Source organism: Neopsephotus bourkii, unplaced genomic scaffold, assembly GCF_033783945.1.
Source record: "Neopsephotus bourkii isolate Nb327-2 ecotype Australia unplaced genomic scaffold, CSIRO-AGI_Nbou_v1 NB_942, whole genome shotgun sequence".
Classification (NCBI taxonomy): Eukaryota; Metazoa; Chordata; class Aves; order Psittaciformes; family Psittacidae; genus Neopsephotus; species Neopsephotus bourkii.
In genome coordinates, this window is record NW_026901436.1 from 280,669 (window position 1) to 294,028 (window position 13,360).

Consider the following 13,360-nt stretch of genomic DNA (forward strand, 5'->3'; position numbering starts at 1 on the left):
GGAGGCAAACACTGAAAGATAAAAATAATGAGAAGCAGAAGTAAAATGAAGACAAATACTAGCTGCTAAAAATGAACAGTGGTAACGGCCTTGCTGATCAATGGTGACATATGGAAAATGCTAAAAAGATGGAGGGTCAACTCAAGGAAAACTTGATGGGAAAAAAAAAGCCACCAAAGAAGTAATTCTAGGAATTATACAGTACATGTAATAAAAGAAATCTGTGCAAAAGCAGATTAATAGATCTGTAAAAGTTTCTTCTTGGCATACAGCAAGAGAAAAAAGTAGAGGTAGTCGTGAACAACTGAAGACTGGAAGACAAACTTCCACTTCCCAGCCATCTGGTGAAGAATACAAAGCGTAACATCCTTCCTACAAAGTACTAAGGCAAAAATACCCATGGTCAAGCACCTGAGCAGCCTGCAGAACCACACACACTAACATGCAAAGAACAATTTCATCAACATTATACAGGTCAAATGTTTAGTTTTCAAAATCCTGACTAGAGACATACTGACAGAAGACAAAAAGAAGGGGAACAGGTAACACAGGTGAACACTCCTCAGGAATTTACAGACTTGAAAGGAGATGGTACAAAGCAAGGAGTGACCAAAGGGCTCTGCTCACATTTTGTCCTTTTTCCATGTCTTTTTTTTCATTTTAATTTTTTTGAAGATTGGCACTACAGGAAAGGAAAGAAAACCAATGTAATAGTTTGGGGAGTTAATGACCTTTACTACTGAATTTTTAGATTAACTGCGAAATCAGTTGAATGATTATTCTGTTCTTATTTCCCTTCTGCTGCTTTCCTATCTCCATGTTTTTACTGCAGAGCACGTAAAGTCAAAATCTCCATGTAAAAATAATTTTACAGTAAAAATCATCTATATCTAATAAAATATTACTAAAATAGGCACATACTGAAGGAAACAGGAATCCTGAGCATTCGGTTCTACTACTACATGTAGCGGGTCTTTCATGCAAAACCCACCATGCTTCAGGTTAAAGGAGATGGTATTATTATTAGTAGATCTTTGTGTAATAATAAATACTAAGAGTCAATTTCAAGAGACCATCTCCTTTAGGAAGTCTTTTAGGTGGTACTTCCTGATTCACACTGCTATCAATTTGGAGTTAATACTATGGCAGTGTTGATCCCGCCCTATGGGAATCTTTTCAATTCATTACGAATTCTGAAGATCACATTAGAAAAACAATAAACTGTCAGAACATTAGGTACATCTTAGTAACATGAAAATGCTTAAGGCACCTCATTCAGCATGTGTATCTCCTTTCAAATTTAGCTTTGCAGTTCACATAAGGGACTGTTACATGAATAAAACCATGCAAAAAAATCACTTCTATTAGAGAAACCCTTTACTGAATCACCTGTTCATAAAAAAGCCACCTGAAGCCTGGTACATTTCCACTTAATCATGTATTTTTCTGAATGAGTACATGAACCATCCAGAAAGCTGTCAGTTCTTTAGCAGTGAACCTTTGCTTTTATTAGGTTACCCCCGCCCTAAAAAACTGCAGATTTCCATGTTCAAAGACTGTAATTAGTAAGCAGCAGCAGCATCCTGTTTCAAGTCTACCATGGAAAAAAACCCCAAAATACCTGGCACGGATTTTGACAACCCCCTTTTTTATCTTTCATAACCAATGTCACAACAGGTTAAGGGATAATGAGAACATCCAGGTGTAACATGCACCTCTGCTGAGGTGTATGACTGATGGCTAGTCCCTTCCAGCCACGTGCAGCAGTGCAGACCCACAGCAGAAATCTCATCTACACAGACAGAATCTCACAGTATACCTGTATATACAGCAAGTGAGGTGTGGATTCTATCAGAGATATCCTTATATTCATTTCACCAGCACAACTGCTATCTCCAGATGTTAACTGCATTTATAACATGAGAGGCCTTTATAAGCTAAATGTACATTCCCACAGACATGCACACACCTTTACGTATGAATAATCATGTAAAACAAAGTCCCTTACTGTTCTCAGCCCTGCAAAAATACTGCAGTCATGAATTAAACATCACCTTCCAAAGTTCTCTGGGTTGCCCCTGCTCTGCCAAGGTTTCTGGGAACACCCATTACAATCTGAATAGCTTTACATTACCTCCAACCTTAGGCCCACCAGCTGATCCCGGCTTCCGTGCACTATTCGAAGGATTTCCTGGCTTTTTAAGTGCTGGAACCTTGAAGGCTGAAGCAGCTGATGATGGCCTATTTCCATCCACTGACTCTTCATCATCGAAGCTTTTGTCTAGAAAAGGATACATGAAATAAAATTACAGCTATTAGAATGGATGCATATTTATTTCCTAATCAACTATTTTGCTTCACATTTCACAGAAATTCACAAAATGCGTAAATAAAACCAAATATTTATCACTCTGTCCTCTGTCTCTGACCTAGGAACAAAATGACAATGAGAAATAAACATCATTTTCTACATCTTCAGTTCTTATAATATAAGGTTATAATACTATTTTACCTCCATAATTAACCACTGCAAACCTAAGAATAAATATGAATCCTACACATTCATGCCCACAAAGGGAAAATGTCCTTGCACAGATGGAGTATTTTTGCCAATTTCGGAGTATTTTCCCTAAAGAAAAGCCCTTAAAATCAGTTTCATCATTCCATTCTACCAGAGACAAATGCTTCTCCCTTTTCTCCTCTCACTCATGCATGTTCTGCCACACACCCTCCCACAATGTCTCTAACCAGCACTCCCTGTCTCCTTCCTTCCACCCTGATTTTTCAACTCACAATCACAGATCCTCTTGCAGATCAGCCGCCTCATTCCTCCGACAGCTCTTCAATCCCTCACCCTAGGACAGACCCAGCACCTCACATGGCCACATGCAGCCAATTCTCAATGCTGACCACAGGTTCCATCAGCAGCTGCCCGTGAGCAGCCTGGATCCAGCACCGAGCGTGGTGCCGGCATCTTGCTCTGCTCCCCGCACCGGGAGCTGCGCAGCCAATGGGCTGCGGGGTGACATCATCTGCTGGGGCCACCACCACCGGAGAAGGTGGAAAATATCCATCCAAATACATTCATTCCCACACACCGTATCTGCCACTATCCCAGCCCTTCATTAAAGACACCAGGCAGGCAGACAATACTCTGGGGTTGCCTTGGAATTCCAGGTGCATGCATTTTTAATCAAGAAGGAAATTCATCTCTAGTGATGAAATAAAATAGTCTCAACACAAAACATTTTGGCTTAAAAATAAAGGAACACCAAAACCACCACAAAAATACCCAACACTGGAAAGTGAACGCTTCCCAACACACTTGGAGGAGGAAGGATTTATCTGTGTAGCACAGAAAACCAAATCTGCCTATGGTTCCTATGGTAAATAAATGGGCGAGGCTGCATGACCATAATGAAGGACCACTTGAGATTGTCACTTGCTCTACACCCTGCCCACTTCTAAAAAAACAGTATTAATTACAGAGCTTTATCATCTCTGCAATGGTAACTATTTACCCTGTGCTTATTCTGAACCTGCTCCCACTGAAATGTCAGCTATATTTAACAACAGCCGCCCTCAGGAAGGCAGCTTGCATCAAAAGGGTAAAGCAAGGTGCTGTCCAACAGCATCTGCAGCACCAAACGACACAACATCCTGCGTTTGACATGCCCAAGAGCCCTGCTGCTGCGGTTAGGACGTTCTCCCAGCATCTGTGCAAAGCTGCGTGCTGCGCTAATAAACCTGCATGCCCTGAGACACACTGCACCACCCCAAGAAACACCTGGGAGTATACTGACAATTTCCACTAACATTATCCCTTTTTCCTCTACAAGCAGCCATTTCTATGATAATACTGCTGAGAAAAAACGCATATTATGGCTGTATAAACTCCGGGAACCGGGGAAGAGGCACAAGCCATCCCCCCCACCGTGTGTGTTGCCATGGGAACCGGGCTGAGGCAGAGCCGCTGAATCCAAGGCTCCAGCCCACAGCATCCCACGTAGAGCCAGGGAAAACCACTCGCACCAGGGCCAGAGGAGCTGCAGTGAACTAAACACAGTAACAGATGTGTAGATGGCCATGGTTAACAGCTAGGTAGGGTACCTGCAACATCATGGGTCATTGTAAAATAGCACTATGAAACATCTTACAGGTTTTTAAACAGCATGAGCAGATCAACACTGACACATGAATATACTGTCATGGAAGCTGATTAAAGCATGCTTTTCAAATAAAAATGGGTTTGTTGCTATACTTTTAAAGTCTGATAAGGAAACAGGCAGGTCTGCCACATCCAAACGGTGCAGTGCTGATGGGCAAATACTGGCCAAGAATCCTCTGAAAATTAAAGTTGTTTGCAGCACAACCTTAAAAATAGTAAGGGAGCATCTGCTCATTTATGCAAAACCTCCTTGTGGACTAAAACCTCAGCAGCCCCAAACACCAGTGTGTTTTGGGAGCAAAAAGCTCTGATAAATCCATTTTACCGTTATCAAGCCACTCCTTACAAAGGAGTACTGAAGATGGAGAATTGCGGAAGTTACTGCTCAAGCTCTACATGGACAAGTAGAACATCAGCAAAACGCAAAGGCAACAGTCCCAACTTGCAGAAAATTATGCACGTTGGGGAAATTATAGGGTGATGTATTGAACAGCCTTGGTAACACTGCCACATTACTCTGCCAAATGAACAGGATCATAGAATAGCAGAATGGTTTGGGTTGGAAAGAATCTTGTCATCCAGTTCTAACCCCTTGCCATAAGACCACGTCACCCAAGGCTCTGTCCAACCTGGCCTTGAACACTGCCAGGGATGGAGCATTTACCACTTCTCTGGGCAACCTGTTCCAGGGCCTCACCACCCTCACAGTAAAGACCTCCTTCTTTATAGGCAACCTGAACTTCCCTTGTTTTAGTTTAAACCCATCACCCCTATTATTTTTCATACATTTAAAACACTGTTAACACTAGATTTAAAACATACACTATGAAATAGTTTCATACAGGTTCTTAGTCTGCATAAAATCTACTTTGGAAATACATTCTTTTTCCGTTTTTAAATCCCTACGTGTTTTTGAGAAACATAAAACTGACAGTAACCACTGAGACACTGATGTCCACAACTAGACTTTGCATAAATTATGTGTAAAACACATTAAAATTATAGCGCACTACCATAAATGTGTAAAGTTAATGAATGAAAAGGATCTGTATTGATTCAATGAAGGCTCAACTGATAACACAGCTGAGTTTCTTTTGCTGAGTAGCTGTTGGCTTTTGGTGGGTTTGTTGGGGTTTTAATAAACATGAGCAGGAAGATTTTGCACTGTCCTTTCCAGAAAGCAGAGGTTTTCCCCATCCTTTTGGGCCTTTACACTTTTATTTCCCTAGGCTTTAGCCACAATATAACTGGAACTCCTTATAGCACCACGCAGGGTATAATGATGCTGCTCTGTCAGTATCCAGTTGTGACTGCAATTGGTTTCATGCAACTTACAGGAGACACAAAAGCCTAAATATGATAGATATTTCACACCAAATTTATCTGAAGGATGCAAACACTGTTTCATTCTAGAATGGCTAGGTAATTTTCCTCCTAAGTCATTTTAAAGGCTATACACATACATCCCATTTACATATGCAAATATACCTGACAGCTGGGAAAGTATCATCCCAACAGCACTGCAGAACAAAGTCCCAAGGGATAAAAAAAAGGAATACAAAACTGTATGAATTGCTAGCAATGTACAGAACATCTTGAATGAAAACCACAATTAATGAAAGACACAACCTCAGTGAAGTCTCACAGGACTATTCTTGCACTCAGTATTGCCTTTTTAAATCACAGCAGGTCAGAAGAGCTTTGGAGGTAAGCACGGCCCACAGAAAAGAGCTTGGAATCTCCTGTTGCCAAAAGCTCCTCAAGAGACCTGATGGGCTGCAAATGTTCTCGCTCTGGTACAAGTTCTTTTCCAGATGAACAACTTCAAAGCAGAACAGAGGGGAAAAAGTATTCAAGGAAAGGTTATTCTTCTGTTCAGAAACACATGATTCCATTTCCAAGCATTAGAAGTTTTCTAATAGGGAAAAGATATCTGTACCGCACTGCAGTGTTCTGGGGGGTGCCCTGCAAGTCCTTGGCCAAACCAAAACATCACCTCTATCAGCTTTGTTCCCAGCCCGAAAGTCAAAACACAGCACTGCACCAGCTACCAAGAAGGAGAAAAAATGACTGCTGACTGCTGCTGCTAAACCCAGGACACCTGCAGCAAGTGAATTGGTGTCAGTGAACTGCTGTGCATTGCTACAGAGCATTTCAGTGAAGCCAAAGGCATGTTCTTAGTAAAACACTCCCCATAACCACCTGTGGGACACATCAGACCCTGGTGCTTGCCACACTTTCAAAACTTGGGGTTTACCAAAGTCATTCCAAGATTAAATCCAGGCACACCTAATCAGTTAGAAACACAAACCAAACCCCAACCATCCCAGAGGTCTAAATACTGAAATTCTTAAGGAACAAACTATGCAACTCGAACCAAAATAACCACAAATATGCGACATCTTTGTGCCTTGTAGCATTACTGTGGGGGACAGATTTACAAATGTGTAGTATCTGGTTTATAAAGTATTCAGAGAGATAAAAGGACAAGCATTTACAATCAGACTTGACACTCAGAGAACATTCTAGTACCCCAATGCTAAAAAACTTCTAAACAACTTATTTAATGTGATTTGGCCATAGAACAACCAGGGTAATTAGAGATGTACCCAGAGAAAAAGGAGAATCTAAAACTGTTCATATCTAAAGAAAATAATATTTAATTTTTAAAGAAAGTTAAACACATTTATTGCTTCTGCAGCTCAAGACTTTACCTTAGTTGGTCTTAAGATTCATAGATCAATGTGACATTTAATATCTAACAGTTGGCAAGTCACAGTCAATAACAGAAGAAAGAAATATCCTATCCCCTACGTGGCTGTAGAAACAGAAGATCTCTATTATATTCGTGCCAATCAGAAGTTAGCTGATCCTAAAGCAAATCCCCAAGTAACCACAGTGGGGAAAAACAGCTGGATCCCTCCAAGTGACACAGGACTAGATCTGGCCATCACGGCAAATCTCACTACTGCATCAGTACTGACATCCTACACATCTAACACTACTAGGGCTGCAAGTACCAGCTTGCAGTAGATTGACAACAGTCAAACTAGAGAATACAGTTATCTTTTATAAAACTGCTTTTAAACTTTGACTTTGGGTAAAGTTTAAAGTGGAAACTGTTTGTGATGACACGGATTGCAAACTGTGACCAAGCAAAACAAGAACAAGCAGATGAACTCCTCACATCTTCTGTGCTGGTCCTGTACCCTGCACTCACTGAGACAGTGACTGCCCATCTCTCTTCACTGATTTACAGAGGCTACATCAATCACTTGGAACATCAGGGACTGGATCACTAGCTCAATTCCACATGAACTGGTGCAGCCTACAACAACACTGTCAAGCATGAAAATGAAGCCACAAGCACTACCAATGCATCAGGTTAGTTGATCCTTCCAGTCCATACCTCAAGCCAATGCACCACATTATTTAGTGAGCACTTCATCCCTTACACTCAGGAGTTCCATACAGTATGAATCTGTTTATCCTAATGCAAAGGACAGGGCTCGTTTGCCTGAGCACAGTCACCTGAAACCAGTACAGACACTGGGTTTAGGTTTTGGGTGTCCTATCTGACCCCAGCTGACAGTCCAGAAGGGGACAGATATCTGGTGGGTTTCATGTCACACTTGACTGCTCTGTGTGGCTTGTGTGGATGCTGCAGGACATCTTGAGTGGCACTACAAGCCTAAGCCTGGGCAGCTGAATCACACCCAAGTGCTTTAGATCTATTGGAAAAGCTTTAATTCCTGGGCATTCTCCCTGTGCCATGGGACAGAGGGATCTTAGATCATAAGGACACAAATTCCCATTCAAAACCAAAAATTTGCTTCCCACAATGATGAAGCAATGTCTTTCAGAAGGTGACAGCGTAGTGACAAGAACATAAGTCCACTTGCTGATGGGTTTAACTTCACTTCCTAGTACCACCTCTGCTTCTCTTTGCATTCCTGAAGAAGAGAGTTGTATTTAGCATTCAGGGCTGGCAAGTGGTTCTCACGTTCTGTGCAACTCGTTCTGATGCTCATCAGCAAAATCTCAAACTCTTGCACAAGTAATAAAAGTCTCCAAAAAACCTCCAATGTACTAAAGCCAACTGTGAAGTTAAATGTATTCTTTCACGTGCCAGCTTTTTGGGCAGTTCCAGTGGACTAAGGCCTTTAAAAAAAAAGAACTGAAAAGGCAGACAGCACAGGGAGAAGCTGCCAGTAACAGCAATAAGGCAGGGGAAGTTCAGGTTAGATAAAAGGAAAAAGTTCTTTACTGTGAGAGTAGTGAGGCACTGGAACAGGCTGCCCAGAGCAGTGGTGAATGCTCCATCCCTGGCAGTGTTCAAGGCCAGGTTGGACAGAGCCTTGAGAGACATCGTCTAGGGTGAGGGGGGAATCCTGAAGTCTTTCCCAACCCTAACCATTCTATGAGTCTATTTATGAGTTAAATGTATGCTAATGATACAATCTCCAATTCTGATCAAGTTCCCCCAACTTTTCACCAACCAAAGTGGAGTACAGCTCTCCCACATCCCACCGACCAGCTGCAGCTCACAGACTCACACCAGAAGTGCCTCTTCTTTTCCTACCTCACATATTCAGAAGAGGATCTAAAGAAATTATGGCAGATTACCTTTAATCTACTCTCAATGCTCCAAGTTCACCGCAGCTGACAAAACCAGTGGTTTTAAGAGGACAGACTCTCCACCAACCAGGCTTTTACAAGAAGGTAAAAAACTCACATCAGATCTGAAAATCTGAAATGTCTGGTACGTAGCTGGACAGCTTTAATAGCTGTCGTTTCTCCTCTTTTGTGAGACCATACAATCCCAAAATAATGCCTACTGACTGCTTCCCTCAGTGTTCCCAAATGGTTTGCAAAAATCAGCACCACAAAGAGGAAACCAATCTATACAGATAAGCTGTCAACCTTTAAATCCAATAAGCAAACCTCATATTGTGTAAGCAATTTGAAATGACAGAAGGGTGTTTTGTCAAATATAAACCTACTCATGTTAATTGTTCAGGTGACCATATGTTGTGGTTTAACCCCAGCCAGACAGCTTTTCACTCACACACTGGAGCTCTTGACTTGATGAAAGCAAATATACTTAATTTGAAGAAAGTCAGTTTCCTCTGTAGGCTGTTAAGAGCTTTGTTCCCCATCTTCATCCCTTCTCCCCACCTTTCCTCAAGCTCCAGCTATCCATAATTTTGAGGGCTTTTAAGTGTTTTGTCAGTTGAAGAGTTTCCGCACCAGTTAAAAGTACCAGAGAAATTCTAAACGAGTAACCATGAAAATCTTGTCCATAGTCCAAATAACTGTGAAACTCCTTTGAGTTTTAAATTGTAGTTACTACTTGTAAGAATCTACAGGCATAGCTGGTTTTCAAAAGGCTCTTACCCGCTGTTGCTACAAAAGCATATGTTGATGAAGCAGTTGGGAAAGGATAGAACACACAAACCTCAAAACACAGTCCTTTAAAACCAAGTTACTTTTATAAATACAATTTACAGAGTAGAATTTCTGACTCCAGTGAATATTACAGCAGAACCTTCATCTCTGAAGGCACTTCAGACACCTTGCTCATCAGTATTGACTACAGGAAGGCTTTATCAAAATTAATATATAACAGTAAGGAAATACTCCTCATATCTATATAAGTGTATATATATATTTATATGTTTATAATAGATAGCAAAGATGAACACTAACCCTGCAAGGCAAATACACAATTAGTCATGCAAGAGTCTTGTAATATCTGTCAAAGAAAATCCTTACTAGACTTCAAATTTCTCCTTGGGCTGTTGGCAGTTCTAATGCTCATTTCAAAACACAGCTTTTTTATTTATTTCTTTATTTTAGCAAAGAAGAAGAAACCTGTAATATCAGCAATAGCCTGGAATAATCAAAGATCTTTCAAAACCAATACTGGTATCAACTGAATCACCAAAGGAGTCTTTATGATAACAAATGGAAACAGACTCCAAAAGCAACCAACACTTCTGGATGCCAGATGAAACGTGGAAATCTTTTTAGTGGGCTGGTATTTCCCCTTTAATGAAAACAACCACCATCACCATGCACAAGTCCCCCAGAACTGAGCACCAAAATATCCCTTATGCTTCAAAAGTGCCATTTAGAAACTCGAAGACAAAACTTACTGGTAGCTATTATTCCAGAATACCAAAACCCAAATGCAGTTATCACTCTAGAATCTACAGTGGTTTTGAGAGATCTGTGTTTGTCATATGATTACAGCTTTGTTGTTTAAGTAAGAAATGGTTCAAGTTCCACCTTTGAATTAAGTTTTTAATTCACATCAGTGTTAAACCTCACTGTATTCATCCATTCTCTGAGTAGAAACTGTGTCTTTTCATACAGCCTTTGGCTTGTTTACACATTCCCCCCCCCCCCCCTTTTTTTCACTGTTCCACTGTTCTTTTACTGCTATTAGCAACAGTATGTGCACTTTACAGACAAAACACTACTCAGGATCCATGTTAATCACTGGGACTAGCATATGACCTTACCATGGAAAGCAGCTTTGTCCTGGTTTGGTTCAGAACAGTGATCGAATTCAGATACTCACGGTATCTGTCCTTCCTCTCAGGCACAGTGAGAGGAATTCTCCAAACCAACATGCCCTGCTAATAACGGAAGAGGAGGGGTGCAGAACAAGGACAGGAAAAGGAGCCAGTGCAGGCGCAGTTAGCACATTGAAAAACACAGGCCCAAAGAGGAACATAAAAGGGAACATTTCTGTTCCCCAGAAAAGACGCCTGCTACTGTCTAGAACTCTTTTCTTTTTCCAGGAAACAGCTCTGAATGGTACAAAGCACCACAGTTACATCCTGCCCAGTTTCTAGGCCAGCTGCTTTATTAGCATCATTCACAGGACTTCCAGTTTTAAAAAGCCTCCTACCAAAGGAAAGGAAAATCAGAAATGCACATCAAAAGCACACATGCACTGCAATTGTAAATATGCATTAAATCAAGTTAGTGTTTCAATATCACTATAGTCTTTGTACCTTTATTACGTCCAATCTTTTTGTCAGACAGAAGTACTAAAGCTGCACAGCACCCACATTTTACAGAAACTGCTAATCAGATTAAAGCCTTAGGAAGACAGCCTTCCTTCCAAAGAACATCAGGGAATGGAAGATAACTGGTCCTGTGCTCTAGGACCATGCATACATTAATGAAGTATTTTGAAAGAAGACAAAACCCACAATTTGATATGCATGTGTACTAAGACAGAAGGATAATTCCTATTCATGAACCAGTCACACATGCTTTATCATCTGAAATCTGACAAGTGCTCAAGGTCATCATGCCATTTAAATAAAATTCTACTAATAAACAAACAGATTTATCTCCTTACACGATTCAAAATAGTGTACTTGGTATATGCTAGTGCACTAAATGTGTGCACCAAATACGTCCTCTTACAAAGCTGATTATATGCTTTTAGATAGCCCTCAAATACCTTGTGTCTGGTTCTGTAGCGTGTTTTGTACATCTTAAGAAAACCCATGTCTAATCTTCCCTTCATGGCTCCTCAGTTTTAGGCAGATAATTTTGTCCTTATTCAAACTACCTTGTGCAACTGGGAGCAAGAGAGTCCCTTACCTATAAAATAATGAAGCAGCAAAGCACAAACTGACAATAAGGCAAGCAGGCACTGATGGAAATCACTGAATGCCCCCTCCTGAGGACAATGCACAACATAAAGCGATGCGAGTGATCCCCAGAACATCCTGATCTGGGTATTCATGAATAAGGACACAAAATGCGTTATCCAGTCCCAGGAACGAGAAATCCAGAGCAAGGAATGGCTCCTGACTGGTTTTTTTTAGCAGCCTCAGAACAAAACCTGCAGGTCCAACACAGACCTAATCCACAGAAGTACACACACTGCCTTTATGACTGAGGTAGTGCATCCTTTCCCACTGGCACACGCTCTGTACAGTGAAAGGAACGGTCCAACTGTTTGCTGGGCCACAAACACAGTACTGCTTATCTTCCTTTACATGCTTCCAACAAAAGATTGGAGAGCTTGAGACAGTTAACATGGGGGCAAACAGAAAATCTGGCTCTTCCCTTTAATCTTCACGTGAGAAATCAGATTAAGTTTCAGCTGTTAAGCACCGCGTTTTACTTACATTTGTGCTTGTGCTCAAAAGCACTGACAAAAATCCTAAAGGGTTACAATAAGCCGGTGTATTGCACTAAAGAGGAAAGGCTGAAACCACCACCTCCATATAGCATTTCTAAGTCTACTCTGTACAATTCTGTAACATATTTAGGCTGACTGAGTGAATCAAAATGAATAAACAGATTACTAAATATCTGTTCTCTTTAAGTACCAACACCTCCCAGAAAATCAGCACAGTCTCACAAACAGTAAGTGGAATACTCATACTGGCTGCAACGAAGTGACATTCTATCAAGAAAAGACATCTCTCATAGGCTACAGAATCACTAACCTTAAGATTGTTTCTTCTGTGTTGCATATACTAATTAGGAGGATACGCAGGATATTTGCAAAACAGAAGACCATGGCAAACCCTACGTTAAATTCAGGGGGGAAAAAAAAAGATAGCAAAGTTTTCTCAGCAGTAACTAGGGTTTTGTTTTCCCTAGCAGTTTCATAACACAACGTCAGAAGACTGAATTCCTTCTAAATGCAGTAAGCAGCAGTTTAAAGAGAGACCAACAGCTACATAATCATCCTACACACTGTTAATTGTATCTGGCATTACTGCTCAAAGCTCCTACACAGAGCATCAGCTGACTGCCTGCACAGCGCTTGGTTCTTAGTGCCTTTGTTAATGACGAATTCAATTAAACAGCAGAGAGCTCCACAACCGCCCTCACGTTATAAACCTCGACCATTACAGAGCATCAGAAATCCCATGGCTTTGCGCAGGGAACACAGTTATTTCTCCACATGCCACAGCCCGCTCCTCAATCTGCAGATCACCAGTATTTACACCCTGTGGAGAACTGTATTGCTTCACAGGAAGGAAACACGAACTACAACATTCCCGGGAAAAAACCCTCACCATGACGGTACATGTTCAGGACAACCTCGCACCTTGCAGGTGACAACGTGATCCTTATTAAACCCATCTTCCTTAGTGTTATTTGAAACGACACCACTCTAACCACCTGTGAAAGCACAGCCCTCCCACC

At 41.2% G+C, this 13,360-nt stretch overlaps 1 protein-coding gene across 50 annotated transcripts in view; it reads right to left on the reverse strand.

The window, feature by feature from the left end:
- CLASP2 (cytoplasmic linker associated protein 2) overlaps window positions 1-13,360 on the reverse strand; it is a 124,281-nt gene that overhangs the window by 74,505 nt on the left and 36,416 nt on the right. For 41 of the 50 annotated variants that reach the window (XM_061358473.1, XM_061358449.1, XM_061358447.1 and 38 more), the window contains one exon: window positions 2,135-2,281. In XM_061358473.1, coding sequence (XP_061214457.1) covers window positions 2,135-2,281 — 147 coding nt within the window. Of the gene's footprint in view, window positions 1-2,134; window positions 2,282-2,793; window positions 2,998-13,360 lie in introns of those variants that run through there. The other 9 variants (XM_061358483.1, XM_061358481.1, XM_061358492.1 and 6 more) reach the window with 3 other exon arrangements.